This window comes from Alosa alosa, chromosome 19, assembly GCF_017589495.1.
Source record: "Alosa alosa isolate M-15738 ecotype Scorff River chromosome 19, AALO_Geno_1.1, whole genome shotgun sequence".
Lineage (NCBI taxonomy): Eukaryota > Metazoa > Chordata > Actinopteri > Clupeiformes > Clupeidae > Alosa > Alosa alosa.
Window position 1 is genome coordinate 10640905 of NC_063207.1, and position 18336 is coordinate 10659240.

Consider the following 18336-nt stretch of genomic DNA (forward strand, 5'->3'; position numbering starts at 1 on the left):
TTTCTCCACATCTGGCATTTTCACACCTGTGCCGGTGAATTGTGTTTTTCCCCATTTGCAGATGTACATATAAAATCCAATGCTATGTGCTCACTGGAGACAAAAAGACAGTACACACCTGCCCTATAATATTAAACATTTAAGATGGTAAAACCATTTTTGCAAAACAACGCTTATAAACTTGTCATGTTCATAAATAGAACCCGGACAGATGTAGCATAGAGGTGTGGATGCATATAAACATACATTGATATATATACACATGCACACCTTCTTATGCACTGTAAAGTTTCCTTACCTTTTTTTTTTTTTTTCCAAACTTCCGCAACCCCGATAAGTTTATAAGGTAGCAGCCAGGTCTCAGCACTGCTAGTGCACACCCACAGTTGGCCACTGCTTTATTGCAAACTGTCCTGATTTTAAACAAATGCACAACATTCGTACCTCTTAGAACTGGGGCCGGCTGGCCGGTCTCATGGAGACCATGTCTGTACCCACGGTCGCCCTTGAAACGGAGTTGGCTTCCGAAGAATCAAGATCTTAAAAAATAATAATAATAATAATAGCAATAATAATAAGGCCAAGTATCACTGCAGTAAGTTACTTCCATTTATGAGTGACAGTAAAAGAAAAAAAAAAAAAAAAAAATCAAAAAAAAAAAAAAAAAAAAGATTTAAGAGCCACTGAATTATATGCATTCCACTTGCATAGTTATTGACTTTGCTGTACATGCAAGCCAGCCTGCTGGAGAGGAGAATGTGGCTTGGTGCAAGCTTAATGTCTGGGACCAACAGTGGTGCTGTCTAAGGTGACTCAAGGGTTAACTGGTTGTCGAAAAATCAACCGATAAGACAAGACTCTTTACGGTCACCTCCACTGCAACGCATGGTCACAACTTTGACCAAAAGCTTATTTCACTTCTGTGTTTTACTCTCCACTCACTTCTTAAGGCTGGCATGAGGTTATTTTATAACAGTAAGGTAGCTATTGGAACTCGATCGAGCTTTTACAGGCAACAGTTTTTGAGTTGGCTCTCAAAGATGGCTTCCGAGCAGCCTACTGTTTTTTTTTTTTACAGCTTTCTCCTTTGTGACAAGAGATAGATAGAGAGATTTGGATTGTAAATGCATACAAACATCTTCTACTAAAAATAAATCTGAAAAAAAAAAAAAAAAAAAAAAAAAAGAACAAAAAAGGAAAAGAAACACCTCTTGTAAATAACTCTGGGATCCAATGGAGTTGTAACAATCAACTGGTCCAATAATCTTTCCCGCATAACAAGAAATCCCGTTTAAAATGCCCCTCGGCACATGGTGACAGGCAAAAAGGGATCGATACAACAAACCAGGTCTCAGTGACTTGATACTCCAATGGTTTCATCGTAACAGACCAGTCATTTATCTTTAGTAATGGAACCCATTGCAATCCCCCAAAAAAAAAAAAAGAAGAAAAAAAAAAGAATAAAATAGTAAAAAAATAAGTCATTTCATGCAGACATTTGGCCATGGTTTTGTTTGTTTTTAAACTCCCCAGTGGAATGTTCCTCACACGTCTCATAGCAGCTTGTAGGTCTGATAGAACCAACCCTTGATTTGAAATTCATCAATAAGTTCTTTTTTATCTTAAGTTACATTCACTCTTCACAGTGAAACAGGTGCATTGTTAAGAGATCTACTTGTTGTTGACCCAACGGTCGCAGCACAGCTGCGACAACCAACACGTGGCCCAACTTTTGCTCCTTACTTCAGCACATTATGAAACTCTAAAAGTAGATGTGGTATAAGTAGTAGTATAGTAGTATGTCTCGGCCCAGAGAAGCTGTTGGCCCCGGCCCTTTTGCCTGCAGGTGGGCACTTCATGTGGGGTTTTTTCTATGCATCACCGTTATCTTTGGCAGCGGACGCAGACATGCTGACAGAATATTTCATTAAATCCAGTGACTCTGAGAAGCTGTTTGTTTTTTTGTAGTTTTCGTATGATTTTCTTTTTCTCGTAACTTTTTCCTCTCTTAGTTCGAGGCCTGAGCTTTTGAAAACCTCCCCTCCGCTCCTCTACTTGCCGGACAGTTACCCTGAGAAAGACTGGTTCCTGTTCACTGCTGAGAAAGTGGTACGCCTTGTATTTCTTTTTGTTTGTCGCACAAACACACACACTCACCACTTAGCTTTTGTTAGAATAATACAATAAAAACACACACACACACACACACACACACACACACACACACACACACACACACACACACAAACACACACACACACACACTTACACTGATGTATGTACTTTTTGAATAATGTTACAATAAAACAAAAAACACACACACACACACACGCAAATGCACACCAAGAAGAAATCTTCACAAAAAAAAGGAAATGAAAGAAAAAGAATCCTTGATGCTTTAACTTTGTAACAGTGGACCAATGCTTGTTCTAGACTTAAACTCCACTAACAAACCTTTGAGAACACAAGAGGTTAAAATGAAAGCTATTCTGGGTTTTAGGCACAGGATGGAGTAGCAGTTTATGCATTAGCAGTTCACATACTGAAACAAGCGACAGACAATTTAATCCTTTAACCTTCAGTCTATAGCCAGTTTTCATCAGCGATGACCAAAATATAATATTCTGATCGATCAAAATATAGAACAATCTCAAAGAAAGGTCCTTTTTTGGTGTAATACTAAAATATAGAAACAGGGCTTTCTAATGAACTCACTGCAATTCCTCTCTTTGCATACATTTTCCCCTCTTAACCTGCATCTGGAATTTTCTGGAATTCACACGAAGAAACATAAATGCAAGTCTGTCAACAGGAATATTTGCACTTGGCCTTCGACATGGGTGCCACAGGTGAGGGATAACCTCGCTGGATGACTGCAGTGGTCATTTTGCAGCTAGCCTCACACTAACCGCATTCTGGCGCCACCAGTTCTTGGGAAGACACACCTCTCTTTACCTTTCGCCTCACACACCCGCATACAAGTTTTATACCTTCCTTCCTTACAGGAAGCACTCACTTTGGTAATTTCCGGACATTGCTTTCACACCTGATCTTCAAGTGTAGGAGTGCTGAGGCAGCATTGGCCCATCTGGCTTTGGCCACCATCATCTTGGGGGGCGATGCCACCTCTAAAAGAAAACAGGCCATAGACCTAAAGGCATCCCCTTGAAAACAAAACACTGTCATGTGCCCAAGTGGATTTACTCTGACAAGGGCTGGAGATATGCAATCATCAAGGGATTGGAGGGATGATTGACTGAGGTGGCGTTGGGTCACAGAGCCTCTTGCAAGAGCAAGAGGTTTTTTTTTCTCACTTCTTTTTAAAATAAAGGCCTGAGCTTCACATTCACGTTCTAACACTAGGCAAGCGACCGCCACCATGTCCCACCACAATGAACTTCTTGATTTTTTTAAAAAAGAGCAAATATGTGCAAGAGAGATAGCACAACTCAGGTAAAAGCGTGCAGCACATGACAACACTGAAGATGACAACTTTGTAAAAAAAAAAAACAAGAAGTAGTAAACCAAGAAACTATGAGGGAAATAGATGTTTTTTTCTCTTAAAAGAAAAACAAACATCCCCCTGAAGAGCACTCTTTTGGAAGAGCTTCCGTATTTTTCCCCCTCTACATTGCCATGCTACCACCTCAAAATTCCTCGACACATTTTGTGTGTCGGATGTCTAAACCAACCACGCTCCCTCAACACAACCAGCTTTAACAAAAGCCATTACAGGAAAACAAAAAATACCGCAGTGCAGGAATCCTGAGATATGGAACAAGCGAACACACTTAACGCCTCTAACCATCACTCGCATACACACAAGCACAACACAAGATGTAACATAGACCTGGATTCAACCCAGCACATGCACGATTTTGCCCTCAGCAACGACCAAGACAGGATTACTCTATTAACATGCGTCTACACTGCAGTGCAACACACTCATGTCTACCCTACGACTGGTCTATGGAGAGAGAAATGGGCAAAAAGTGACGTTTTGAATTGATTGAATCCAAGAAAGTTTGATAATGAAAACAACAGGGGAGTTTCCAAGGCAACTGTGACTTAAAAAGAACAGATAAAACTGACAAGAGTAGCTGATTGTTTCATTCATCTTCATCATCTAGATCTTTGTCATCGTCCTGTTTGTGCCTACCTGAGACGGACAGAGGATTTATTCCTTTCTTTTGTTGTTTGAGAGCAAGAAACCTGCAGCTAGTTCTCTGCTAACACTTAGCCCCCATAGGTAAAGTGCTGGGAAGGGCTTGCAGTGTGCAGGAGTTTGAAACCCTCCACTATCATGTACGTGTGTTTGTGTGTGTATGTGTTTTTTTTTTCCTTCCACCAGCAGACCTGTTTATCTACTGTATTTCCAGGTTGAGGAAAAACCAGCAGGATCTTAAGTCCCGAATGTAGCCAACAATGACAACAACTATTACTACTACAACAATAACATGTCAGCATCATCATCATCACTTATGAAAGAAAAAGAGGAAGAAGAAACACTTACAAAAAAAGACAGATGAACAGAGAGGAAGGCTGCAAGGAGCTTTGCAACTGTTCATCGGTTCTGACCCTTGGCCCGGAAGACTAATCTCCCTTCGAAATAAATCAAAGAGGGGGTGTAAATAAGATCACAGGATCTTGTCCTCGCAAAATGAGCCAAGATAAATTAAAAAGTGATGGTTCTGTTCTCTGTCTGTACGGTAACAACAAACTCCGACAAAAACAAAATGAAAACAAAGTCAGACAGGTGTTTAAAGCAAGAAAAAAAAAAAAAAAAAAGAGAAAAAAAGAATACAAAGCAAAAACAGCTCACGGTACGATCAACTCCTAATCTAACTGTATCCAAAAAAAAAAGAAAACAAAAGCACACACACACACACACACACACACACACACACACACAACATTGAGCCCCTCATCACCTTTCACTCAATTAGCTACTAAATCGATACCCAACTATACTCTCATATTAATGAGCAGGATATACAGAGAGATATTAATATAGTGCTAATACTGAATAAACACAGCACATATAAAGGATTATTTGTCACACTATAGGAGAGAGAGAGAAAAAAAATCATAATCGTAAAATGAGAAGAAACCCGCAAGTAAAACAAAAGCAAAGAAAAAAAATACATCAACGAAAACAGGACTGAATATGGGCGAAAGGTCTACCTTCAAGTACAAGGGGAGGGAGTTAGGATAGGGTGTAATTGGGCATTGTGTGGGAGAAGGAGAACTTGAGAAGAAGAAGAAGGGAGAGGAAGAGGAGAGTGGGAGAGAGAAAATTAGGAAGAGGCAAGACTTGCAGGTGAACGAGCGCACATGCGTTGGCGACGGGTGGGGACGTTCAGATGCCCTCGCTGAAGCTCTGCATCTCGCGGTGGAAGTGCTGGGTGGGCTCGCTGAGGACCACGCTGGTGTCCAGGGAAGGGTGCCACACGCGTCCCAGGCCCAGGGAGACCTCCTTCACCAGGTTGTGGACGGGGTCGCCCTCGATGAACACCGACTGGTCTGGGTCGAAGTCGATGCTCTCCTCGGAAACAGCAAGCACCTTTAGGTTGGAGCCACGCAAGCGTGAGATGGCAACTAGGTTGTGGGACCACACCGTGTAGCCTAAGGAGGGAGAGAGAGAGAGAGAGAGAGAGAGAGAGAGAGCGAACGAGAGAAAGAAAGAGGGAAAGAAAGATAGCAAGTGAGTGAGCTAGTGACTGAATGACACATGAAACAGGTCATTTAAGGGAAAGGCAGTTGAAAAGTTAGAGGGAATATAGATAGCGGGAACACATTTGTTTGTGTTGATAACACGTTTCCAAGACGTTGCTCTATTAGCCTTTCCCTCCTTATCAGAACCTTGTCCAAACTACTGGGAAGATTAGGGGTATTTCCAGTAGTTTGTAAGTGGTAAACCTCCAAATAGAAGAACTCTATGATTTATTCTACTGGTAAAACAAAGCCTTAGAGCTCCTTTGTTAGAAGGTTTACCACTTACCAAGTTAACTTGCTCAGGTTTGTCAAAAAACCACACACTTGGAATTCTCCCTGGCCAAAATACACGCACACAAAAAACAAGCACGCAAACCCTCGAAAGGAAAACACAAGTCTCACTGCTCACTTCTCTCACTTCGTTCAACACAACAAGAGGAAAAAAGTGGAAATGGCATCATCTTTCCAGTCTTCCAAAGTAACGGCCGTGTGTGTGTGTGTTTCATGGCCAGTATCTCGGACTTATTCTCGCTAGAAAACAAACAAATCTGATAACCAAAACACCAGCTTAAAAGGCAGCTCCATTGCCTTGTTTGGAGGAACAAAACAGGATGAGTTTCTACAGCAGCTAATCTGACATTCGGTGTTTGTTTATGGGAAAGTCTATGCATGAAAACAGTTCCCTGCCGATACTCACAAAAACAATAACTCATACCTATAACTATACTTTGGCATGTACAGTCTAATACAGATGTATATGACCTTGTGTTTGGAGATCAATCTAGCGGACTCCACTGCCACCATTTCAGCTTGCTCAATCAAAATTTTAGAATCTTGCAATGTTGATGAACTCAAAACTCATATGACTTTCAAAAGAATGAATGAATGAAGAAATGAAAAAGGGTGATGTCATCTCACCATGGATGATAAGAACAGCCAGATGGACGCAGCGCCAGGCCAAGAGCACCAGCGGGTCCTCGTTGCGGTTGACGCTGAGGTCGGGGAAGCCGGCGTCGTCGCGCATCAGCACGAAATTGCTGAGCGTCTTGTGGTACTGCTGCGAGATGAGCTCCACAGCGCCGTCCGTCACAGGCACGCTGTAGCTGTCCAGGTGGATGCGCTCCAGGGGCATGCTGGGCTTGAGCACGCGCAGCAGGTCCTGGCTGCACACGTCCAGAGCCATCAGGTAGACGCGCAGGTTGCTGCTGCGCCGCACCAGCGCCTTCCAGTCGTCCTCGCCGGCCGTGCCGTTCAGCGGCTTGGCCTCCAGGGCGGCGCCGTTGAGCAGGAGCGAGAGGCGGTGCAGTGGGTGCGATCCTGGCCTGCCAGCAGGCAGCACATGGTGGAGGAGAAGTCGCAGAAGTCGAGCGCCAGCGAGCGCAGGTGGACAAGGCGCTCCAGCTCCACGGGTACCAGGAGGCTGGGCAGCTGGTTATCCAGCAGGCTGAGGTGCCCCAGGGATGTGGCACTGGGGTTGGAGAGTGAGGCCAAGGAGCATGGAGTCACCACGCCCAGCATGAAGGCGGAGGAGAGCCACTTTAATTGCCTACTGTTGGACAGGATCTCTTCAAATAGCATCTGGATCCTTAAAGAGGTGAGGAGAGAGAAAACGATTGGAAAGGAGGGTGGATGGGAGGGGGGGGGGGTTAGAAAACAGACAATAAGGCAATGCCTGAGAGTAAAGGATAACATCACATATAGATTGTAAACAGCATACCATTATTATGCACTTACTCTTTGATTTTTTTGCTTCCCTGGTCAACTTGTTGGAGATAGGCGCTGTCAAATAAACCCTCATCCTGAAGAATGCAGGTATCACCATAGAGACTCAACCTTTGGAGATATCTTGAGAGAAACAGAAGAAACACATATTTAAAATGTAACAACTGAACTGAACTGACCAGATAATAGATGATGAATTGGTATGACTACCAGCAATACATTGACCTAAGTTAATGGTCAAATGAAAAATCCCATACTGAGCCCCTTTAAGAGAATATAATGGAAGTTTCTCTCCAAACATGCACTATTGCATAAACGTGGAACTTCCTTCACACTACTCAGGGAGACATGCCTAAAAATACCACTATAATACCATATGGTTGTGACAAGGGAACTTTCAAGAAAAAAATAAAAATAAAAGACCGTAGAATAATACAGATTCTCTTTACTATACAGACTGGGCTTTCTCTTCAACACAAAAGGAACCGTTATGTGAGATTCTACCTGGGGGGAAAGGGCTTCTAGCCCCAACAAGATTTTCCCTTGGCTGTCGTGTGTTCTGGAAATCTGCGCATTTTCATAAAGGAATGGCATTCATTGTCAAAATGCCATTCCATTGCAAATGGAAAACAATGTATTTGCCAACAATACAGTTTATGCTAATGAAAAGGCACACTTATCCATGCATCTGTAATGTAAACTACGCAACGTCACTGGGATATGTAGCTATCAGACATAGCTTGGTTACGTAATGACATGGGTTTGTTTATAGCTAGCTAGCTTGCTGATTTAGCTTCCTGGCTAACTAGCTGGTAGCAAGCAAGCTATGCTAGCACTGAGAAAATGGCGTTTCTCAACTGACAGGGTATACATAACAAAGTAAATTGACGTAATAACATGGAGACATGTATTACCTGTTGTTTCGAAGACTGCGAAGTACACATAGCACCTGGTCCAAATAGGTGATCATAGCATCTTTCCAGCGGTCAGAAAACTGTGGGTCACTCTCCACAGGTTCCATTCTGCCCTCCATTGCTTGCAATGGGCTTAGGTACCCATCCACTGGTGCGAACTCCAGCTGCAGCTCACGCACAAAGGAACCAAACTTGCGCATGAGGAATTCTAATCTTGGGGTCTCCTCAGATCCAGAGCCACCTCCATTCGTTCCTCCACCGACACGCAACTTCAGCTCTGTCCACAACGCTGGGTAAAACAGACACTCCCTCCAGCGAGAACATACGGCCGAGGCCCGAAGCTTGTCTCGATCTGACAAAAAGGAAAATATGTGAACAATAAGCTCACTGGGTAAAGCCAAGGCTCCGACACCCCCGCACAGAGCCATGGCTATCGGCTTCAAGACGGCAACAACTCAGAATAGGGTAAAATATAACCGTTGCACTGTAAGCTACGAGACTTCACGACGGGCCAAATGCTGCAGATCTCTCGCCCTACTGGTCGTGTATGGAGAAAACAAACATCGTTCAGTAGCTTTGCTTTCAATACTATTGGACCATTCCATTACCTCTATAGATGGGTGAAGAATACGAAGAGGTAAGACAGTAGGATTAAGACAAGAAGAAACCATTATGCGTTTGTTTTTCATTGTCGAGAGCTTAGTGTCGAGCTGTTTATGTATTTTCCACTCTCACAATTTTTTATGTATGTCCAGTCATTTTGGGATATTCCTGTAATGGTTTATTCCACAGCGCTCTTATTTTTGCCATACCATTTAAGACCTCTAGAGGTAGTACTTGCAACATGCAATTCCCCGTTAATCGAGGAATGTATTTGTTTTAGTATATCTTTTGTTCTCTCTTAAATTTTAGTGTTTTGTACTATATTTCATACATATATATGTACATTTAATGTAGGCCTACATAGATTGATGTCCAGTGAAATTAACAGTGCTTTTCACAATCCATTCGTTTCATTTAGGGGGCGTGGCACCATCGCAAAAACTGGATATCTGTACCTCTTGTCATACATACAGTCGGTATGTACTTGTCATACATACAGTCGGTTAAGACGTTCGGAAAGGTTATCGCCCCCCACGAGGGGAAAGCATGCTAACCTTGTCAATGGGCAAACTTGCTAACAGTTAGATTTTATACATTCGTTTTACATTCAGGCGTGGCACCATCGCAAAAACTGGATATCTGTACCTCTTGTCATACATACAGTCGGTATGTACTTGTCATACATACAGTCGGTTAAGACGTTCGGAAAGGTTACCGCCCCCCACGAGGGGAAAGCATGTTAACCTTGTCAATGGGCAAACTCGCTAACAGTTAGACTTTATACATTCGTTTTACATTCAGGCGGAGTTCTGCTTGTTTCTGAACACAATAATTTGAAGGAATTGTGTTTACTTAACTGCCCAGTGTATGCTAACAACTTAATTCACCCTCGATTGCCCAATGTTGACGACAAATTTCTCTGGAAGCTATATTCAATGGTAGCATCATTAGGTTGCTAACTGGCTAACTTTATATCGTCAGTGTAACATAACCAACTGGTACACATTACTTGTTAAAACTATTCCCACGGACATTGTAGGGAATGTGCATTCATGTGAGAATAAATTCAGATGCAACTTACGAGTATGGGATGTTAAGGCAAAAGGGTTAGCTTGCTAAACCGAGCTACACAATCCGGCCATTGAAAGCAGTTCTACAATGAGTACACTCGAGACAGTTCTGGCCGTTTAACTGGAATTAGCAAAATGAGGGAACTTAATGTTACCTTTAACCTCCTTGACACACAGGTAACTCTCAGTTGAAACGTGTTTGTGCCGTTTAGTGATGTTTGCTAAAAGATTTAATATTTTTATAGGTGCTTTCTGTACTCAAGCCGGAGCACCTCCATTAGATTACATGCAATCAAAACAATGTTTTCCCCTCGGGGGCTTTTCAGCCACGGTAACCACGGCAACTGGGGGCGGTAACCACGATTATGACTAGTTGCCGACTGTATGTATACTTACTATTAAATGTAAGGCTCTAATGACAAGTGTGCAATTTTACAAACAATCATATGTACTGTACCTCCTAAGTACTTGTTATTCACTCCCATGTAGCTAGTGATATATTGTTCAGCGTATAATGCAGGTTTCACTGTTCTTAGGTCAATACTCAGCTGGCTGACTATAGTCATTCAAATTGCAATCAAATAACATTTTGTTAACCATTAAATTAGTGTACTGGTGCAAATCTGAACCAGAGCGACTTTTAAACGACATCATCTGCCACAGACGTCACTTCCAACACAGCCTGGCTTGCACCTCCCCCGGCTTTCTGAAGTTAGCAAACCTAGCTAACCAGTGGTGGTGGTGGTGGACGAGGAAGTGGAGATGGCCGAATTGTCACTTTATCTCACAAACGTTAACATATCTGTGGGGCAAACTATGGATAAAGAGAAGGTATTTCATAATGTTTTAATGTAACATGTATATAAGTTGTTAAAGTGAACTATTGTGTCGCTGTTGTTATTATTAATATTAGCTAGCGTGTCTCGGCTAACGTTAGCTTGTAAACCTAACAATAACCTGTGTACAGCCTAATATCATGTTGGGTATAGTGGTGCGTGTCTGTGTATCGCAGCTATTGCGTGTGATAGTTTGTCGTGCTTCCGTTCAGAAATGGGCTTTTCAATTTAGTGAAACTGCATTATTAGTGAGACCGAAAGCTGATGTGTATTGTATTGATGGTAACGTTGTAGTAGCAGCGCCAACAGGCAACGCATCACAAGATAACAACCTGTTGGTCTCTTAACTTTTCCGTGGGACCATCTGATGTTGTTAGTTACTGTTACATCCATGAAAGGTTATTAAGAAGAGAGCACTGAAATAAGTACATTTAGCCTACTTGTGTTAGTCGGAATATAAAGATAACCTTCAACGACAGGCTGGTACTGAAGGTGTTTGTTTTACTTTAGACTGCCAGCGTGGGGAAGGATTTTGAGAATGTAGAGCTTGGTGATTTGGGCCTGAAAAAGCAAAAGGTTCCCCGAAGAACCATATACTTTGCCAGTGGGGAGACTATGGAAGAATACAGTACAGATGAAGAGGAGGAAGAGCCTGAGAAGAAGGAAGCATTGACCACAGTTGATCCCGTAAGTTACGCTCGTTATTGCTACTACCATACTGTAACGGGTGTGGTAGGTTTTAATGGCACATTTCCTGTGTTTTCAATTACAGTCAACACTCACATGGGGCCCATATGTGTGGTTCCAAATGTGGAGAATGGCTACCTCAACCGTTTCAGGTAGGACTGAACTGTAACCCAACTGATTTGTAACTAATCACAGTTTTGGAGTTAACTGTTGTGTTGCTCTGTCGATATACTGCCTTTCCCCATCCTTCCTTTTTTAACATAATAATGTTGGTTCTAAAATATATCTAGTCTTTGACGTTGGTTAATGCCTGACAGTTTTTCCCCTCATATTTGTGTATCACAGTGTGTGATTATCTTGGCGAGAGACTGGCTGGACTCTTGGGTATAACATCACCGAAGTATCAGTATGCCATTGACGAGTACTACAGAATGAGAAAGGAGGTGAGCAGTAACTCGAGTATAGTGAATGTGAGCGTACTAAATATGGGGAAACACACCAATTTATTTATTTTTACCATGGCCAAGCTTAAGTCACAAATCATGAGAACCACTTTATACCTGATTTAAGTTAATATCTAGATTTCAGTCAGATGGCCAAGGGGGAAATTAAATACCCCCTGTCCGTCCTCTCAAGTTTGCATGGGCACCTGGTATAATATTCAGAATCCTTACTGATAATTGCCAATTACAGGATGAGGAGGAAGAAGAAGAGAACCGCCTTGCTGAGGAGGCAGAGAGGAACTTTAACAAGGGGAGCCAAGAGGGTCAGCCGCCCAGGGTGGAACAGCCGGAGACAAACCCCTCGTTTGTGAACGTCACGTTTGAGCTGGAGCCAGAGCCTCATTCAGCACCTGATGCTGTACATGTCCCTGCCCCTCTCCCCTCTTAAAGTCTACTATTAAACAGATGTCAGTCTTTTAGTTACCAATCCTTTCCTTTTTCTTTGCAGTTTGTAGATTTGTTAACATTCTGAACGTGAAATGCAGTTTAGTAATAAGTGTAGTCCGGAGGTAGACTGAAGATTTAGTTTTCTTACCAGGGAAATGATATGAATGTGCTATGATCAGTACTGTGAAGACATCCCATAATGTCCAGTGCTAGGTGAGCACCAAGCTGTAGGTATGTAAGGTATTTACTGTCTATTCTGTTTTTGTTACAAGTTTTCTATGCAACTAATGTAATATATTTTGTATGTACGATGCATTGTTGATGCATGACAAAGCTTATTATTGGTTTGTATGCAAATACTGGCTTTTGGATATAATTTCAAAAGGTACTTATTGAAAAGTTGGGCTACAAATAATTCATTTGATTTTCTCTCAAAATAGGCTGAATACATTTTTGAGTGCAGTATTTGATCAAATACACTCCATACACTATAAAATTGCATGGCCAAAAGTGCTGTTTCCTATCCAAGGGCATGTTCAGGATGTTCAATTACACTGACAATGTGTTGAGGCCCTTTGAATACTTAATAGAGCAACTCTACCATGTTGCCTTTTCTACATAGATCAATGTTCATGTTATTTCAGGAGTGTCAGTTGAATATTTGTCATTAGATGTTCTGAGGTCATATAACCTTATGGAATACTCATCTCATGGATTACGAGGTATCAGTAGGTAGCCTGAAGTAGAATGTTTCCTTTTATTTACATGGACAAAACGATTATCTTGATCTGGATCCTGGTGTGGATTTGTGGAATGTAAGAATGAAGGATGCCTTCACAGTAATCTGTATTGTCACACAAGATTTAAAAAATGAAGTTTTCACCCACATGAAAAGTCTCTCGCTTATTGTTGTAGTCATTCTACATATCTGTGATTTTAAGTAAAAAAGTTACTTTTATTTATGTTAATAAAACATTTTTGTACATTCAATAGAATTACATGTTTTTTCTTTGCATTCGCAACAGAGGAAAAGCTTGTATATATATATACACAGAACAAACCAGAATATGCACTTAACAGGAGTTCCTTTTCTGCCATGGTATATTAGAAATTAGACAATGTCCATTTTATTTGTCTTGTTTGAATGTTTAGGGGTCAAGTGTCATCAATATCCACGTTGTTACTTTCTCCATCGTTGGCCACCAAAACCTCCCTGTTCTCATAAGTCCAAAATCCGTTGAGGTCGATGAGAATGCTAGTTACAGTATCACCCTGCCCACTGTTTACCAGGTCCTGAAGTGTAATCTTGTATGGATCCTTGGGTTTCACCATGTCAAATATCTCATCCTGCAGTCACAGTCACAAAAAGGGTGTTGTTTACAGTCATATATGTCACCAACACTCTGGTGTCAGAACGAAAATAAATATGCATAGTGCATGAAGACATTTAATTCATGAGTACAATCTGTAAAGTTTCATTTCGGTGTCAAGGGACCATGGAATGTATCAGTCTAGTTAAAAACAGAAACTCAGTTGTATTTATGTATTTACAATACCTTGACATCCTGGAAGGTCACCGGCTCTTGTCCATGTATTTTCATCTGTTCTTGAATAGCCTGAGGACAAAATACACAGCAGAAATTATTAGGTCAGACAATATTTCAGCCACTTAACTGAAAAGAGTACAGAGTGAAGGGGGATTGGGGTTCAGAGCTTACTCTGAAAAAGTAGTTGAGCGCAAACACATTGAGGTAGCCTTTGTTGTCCATGTCCAGCAACTTAAAAATGTACTGCAGTGCTGCAGGTTCTTTCCGGTTCTCCAGAGCCAATACAAAGTCCAGGTACGTTTTATAGTCCTGAGATGAATGGGGTTAGAACAACACAAAAAGTCAATGGCAATGTTTGGAATGTTATGCCCTCCAGGAAAGTGCAAATTAAGCAAACATTAACTTTAGAACGCCATTGTTATGGACCCTTTCAACAAGGTAAACAAAAACAATGCTTGAACGTTTTATTTGGGCCCCAATCTACTTCCTCTGCATTAAGATAACATATGGAATGTTAAAAAGGAAGTCTTGTGGGGCCAACTATGATGCTGATAATGGAACTCTCTTGAAAGGGTCCATACAGTTGTTTACGCAAGGGATAATGGACGACACGGTGGTCTGTTCACAGAAGTTAATGCACGGTCGAGGTTGTAAAACGGCCCCCGACGCGAAGCGAGGTTTAAACCTCGTAAGTGCATTAATTTCTGTGAACAGACCACGGTGTCGTCCATTATCCCGCTTATTCCACTGTTGCCACTTGCGTTGTGTTCATTTCCTGTTACAATTTTAACGTTTTAATAGCTAAAACTGTCTTGTTTGTAGAACTAAACCGGTGTGTGTATTTTCTGTGGCAGCGCTCTCACCATCTCCCCATCGTAGGTCAGGCATTCTTGATACACACGGTCAAGGAAGACACTCGTTAGTGTACCTGTTCCATAGCGAGAGAGTTCTTCTTTGCTCAGCATGCCATTGTGGTCTTTATCGAGGTTCAGATACTGACCTGAGAATTAAAAAGGCAAGGCATGCTGTTTTCATTTCAACTCTGCACTGACACCCACACAGAAACCTAAGATTTGGAAGCTTATGACAGCCAGTCAGTATGTGTTCATCTTAAAAACAAAATCAGCTCATTTTAAAGTTTATTAAATTGTGAAGGTTTACCCATCCAATAGCAAAACACATGAAAAATGGTTGATTGAGATAAATGACAATAAGCTGGCTCCTTTCTTCTTAAAGCTTACCATATACTCTGAGGGCAGATGGTGCAGAAAACCAGTTAGCCTCCTGACTTTCCTTGGACAACTCCTCATCCCTCAGCTGCAATTAATCATAAATACAAACAAGACAATAATAAAACAACAAACAAACAAAGAACAGACAATATACTGCAGCATTTACCTAATGGTTTAAGACTAGTGTGTGCATTTTTTACCACATATTTTCATTCAGTACCTCGAGAAGGTCATCCAGGAAGCTACAAGCCAGGATATCTTGTATCTTTATTTTACCTGGAATAAGGTCCAGAATTAGATTAGACTGGTTAATATATACTGAAGGAACATTCAAAATGAAGAAAAAAGTGAAATATAGAAAGCCATGAGCCATCAGAATAAACCCTTGTCACATAATTTTGTCTATTTATGTTCGGTGAACTGAACTGGAAAATCTCCCTTTACAAACAATTCAGGCTAAAGTTTATTTTCTGTCCCGAGAACCAGGAAAGTGATATTCTGAGACAAAACATTGAAAGAGAGAGAGATAGATAGACATGCCAATGTCCTGAAGCTATTTACTAAAGCTTTTCAATGGAGCAAGAGCAGTCATTCTTGGCACGAGGGAGGGTCTTCACTTTCCAACAAATAAACACAAAGTAATACTAACTAGATGCATCAAGAAATATGAGACGTCAATGGACTTTAAATGAGGGAAATACCAGTGCGCAGTGGGTCGAGAAAGAAAAAGAACTTTCGGACAGCCGTGCAGACATAAAAGGAGTAGAAGGACTTCTCCAGACCATCCAGTTGGGGCAGAGTGGGGATCAACTCCAGGATGTAGTTCTCCAGGTCCTTACATGCAACAAACAGAAATAAATACACCAAGGAAACAATGTATCAGCAATAATAAAGCACACTGTGTACATCAACAATTCTGAATGTGCTTCATGTGGTTGATGTTTAGTATAATTAGAGCATATAACATATTTTCTGTGTTAGATATCTATAGAGCCTTTAATAGTCCAGGATGGATCTTCAATTCTTCCACTTACACATCAACTAGAGAGAGAAGACAGAGATAATATACAAATGGCCATGTTGATGGTACATACAGACTCTCGCAAGTAGCCCTGCCCAGCCACGTCATACAGGCTTAACCCAATCCTTGTCTGATGCAACCAAACTGCAAGAGAAAAACATTTGCTTGAACCATGACTAACCAAACTCAAAATTATTCAGTCAATGATTCAGAAATGATTTAGAAATTTAAAATAATGAAATACATTTAAAAACATTTTATAACACATTTGACACATACTAAAGCATATTTTAAGTATTATTATTACTGTACATGTGCTACAACAGTATGCCAATATACAATACCTTTTCTCATGACGTAGTTAAAAAACTGCATAATTGATATCCTTCCATATGGATCATTATGAAGGAGTTTAGCATACACTCTAGCAGTGAAGAATTGTCTGTATAGAGAAAGGAGAAGCTCATTGATCATGTGTAATAGTAACAGTAGCAGTAGCAGAAGTAATACTATCATTGTAATGGAAATTTATTAAGAGATGATTGTGTGTTGTGTTATGGTTTGTATATTATAGTATTTGTTTATATTAATTGGGTTATTGATTGAATTGACATTGTTGTTTGTTATTGCTATTCTCCTTAAATGTTGTCTTACCAACTTTTTAAATTGTTTACTGTTAAATTTCGCACACTGAACAGCTAAAGATGGAAGCACAGGTGAGGGAATACCGGCTAGGCATTGCTGCATGTTACACCTCCAATAGTGCCATTTTGTTATTCTAGGACTTGTAAGTGATCTGCCATTTACCTGTTTCAGCCTATCGTAATCCCACCTCAAAATATTTCAGCTTTGCAACATGTCAGACATATGTCAGCACTAGGTTGGAAACAATCGCTAATAAATATTATCCACTGGGTAAATGCTTACTTGCACTTGACTCCGGCCTGCTCTCCAACTTTAAGAAAGCTCTCATAGGTGATCATAGCCTCATCTCCTGTTGCTGGTGGCACCTGGTGTTTGTCCAATAGAAACCATAGGTTCTGAGGGAAAAAAAGACATTCAATTTCAGAGACATACACAGAGTAAAAAAAAATCCTGTCTTTATTTTCCATAATATTCATATCTTAGAAATATATGGTGGACGGAATTATATCACTTTAACCACTATTTTCATGATTCAAACACCACAACGCCCTATTTTCGAGGTCATGAAATAAAAACTGTTCCTGGGAATGACATTTTCCATGTACCATGAGTTTAGCCACTCACCTGTAACTCTTCATTATCCAGCAGTTCCCGACTCTTCCTCTGTAGAAAGACTGCTCTGGACTCCTCTCTTAATTTTTGCAACAGTACTTCATCTTCAGCAGGAAGCTACGAGAAACAATAAGTTAATATTCATATGAGGTTCATTTGATGTTACCATTGGACGTGAATGAGGTCTTTCTTGTATACCCTGTAGTAAAAGCGCGGTATAGTCTTATAAGAACTGCTTCGTTCCCCTCCTCCTTTCCATTCGGTGTAGTACTTAGAAAACAGCTCTGTTTCTTCTGCTTTTTTCTCCTCCTCAGTCCTTTCATCTACAAGAAACAAACACAAGTAATCATGGCAATGTTGTTGTTGCTGCTGCTGTGTATGGATGCCTGTCAACAAAGCTAGCTATGCTGATGACATGCTAGCAAGCCTTTTACCACGGCTTGAAGACAATTATGATTCGTTGACTGACACATTGTCAGTGACTGACACATTGTGTTCTCATATACTGCACTCATTTATCCTATATGAGAAACACAAAGTCACCTGGAAAGTTAAATGCACAACACCTACCTAGCATTAGCCAATGTTAGTTAGCTAAAAGAAGTTGCACAACTAACTCGTTTGGTTAACTGCAGTGTTTAGAACATTACAATAAGGGTAATTTTATGAATGATAATATTAGTTTTGTTACCTTTCTTTGAATTGGCTAGCCTTTTTCTTAAGAGATCCTTCCAGTGGGAAAGTTTATCATTCGACATGTCTACATACCGTTGACGTCTGGTACACAGTAGCCTTGCTCAGTGATTGGTTTGGTTTGCGGAGCACTTTCGTGACGTCTTCTG

The 18336-nt window shown here is 41.0% G+C and overlaps 3 protein-coding genes across 3 annotated transcripts; 1 reads left to right on the forward strand and 2 right to left on the reverse strand.

The window, feature by feature from the left end:
* Positions 1–3297: 3297 nt before the first annotated feature.
* LOC125312338 (F-box only protein 33) lies at positions 3298–8881 on the reverse strand. Its single transcript, XM_048270815.1, is given in 5 exon segments — positions 3298–5625; positions 6634–7026; positions 7029–7300; positions 7450–7560; positions 8352–8881. Coding segments are annotated over 5 exon segments (1470 nt in total). The 5' UTR covers positions 8780–8881; the 3' UTR covers positions 3298–5359.
* Positions 8882–9552: 671 nt separating this feature from the next.
* Positions 9553–13427, forward strand: fam177a1 (family with sequence similarity 177 member A1). Its single transcript, XM_048270818.1, has 6 exons — positions 9553–9620; positions 10688–10855; positions 11371–11547; positions 11633–11699; positions 11893–11990; positions 12241–13427. The coding sequence occupies exons 2-6, from the start codon at positions 10787–10789 to the stop codon at positions 12436–12438; spliced, it is 609 nt and encodes a 202-aa protein (XP_048126775.1). The 5' UTR covers positions 9553–9620; positions 10688–10786; the 3' UTR covers positions 12439–13427.
* On the reverse strand, positions 13372–18312 carry ppp2r3c (protein phosphatase 2, regulatory subunit B'', gamma). The gene is made up of 13 exons (XM_048270816.1): positions 18186–18312; positions 17693–17817; positions 17507–17611; positions 17165–17277; positions 16582–16679; positions 16311–16381; positions 15918–16050; positions 15437–15492; positions 15226–15301; positions 14848–14984; positions 14156–14293; positions 13994–14053; positions 13372–13784 (listed from the first exon to the last, which is right to left on the reverse strand). The coding sequence occupies exons 1-13, from the start codon at positions 18250–18252 to the stop codon at positions 13593–13595; spliced, it is 1371 nt and encodes a 456-aa protein (XP_048126773.1). The 5' UTR covers positions 18253–18312; the 3' UTR covers positions 13372–13592.
* Between the last annotated feature and the right edge of the window lie 24 nt (positions 18313–18336).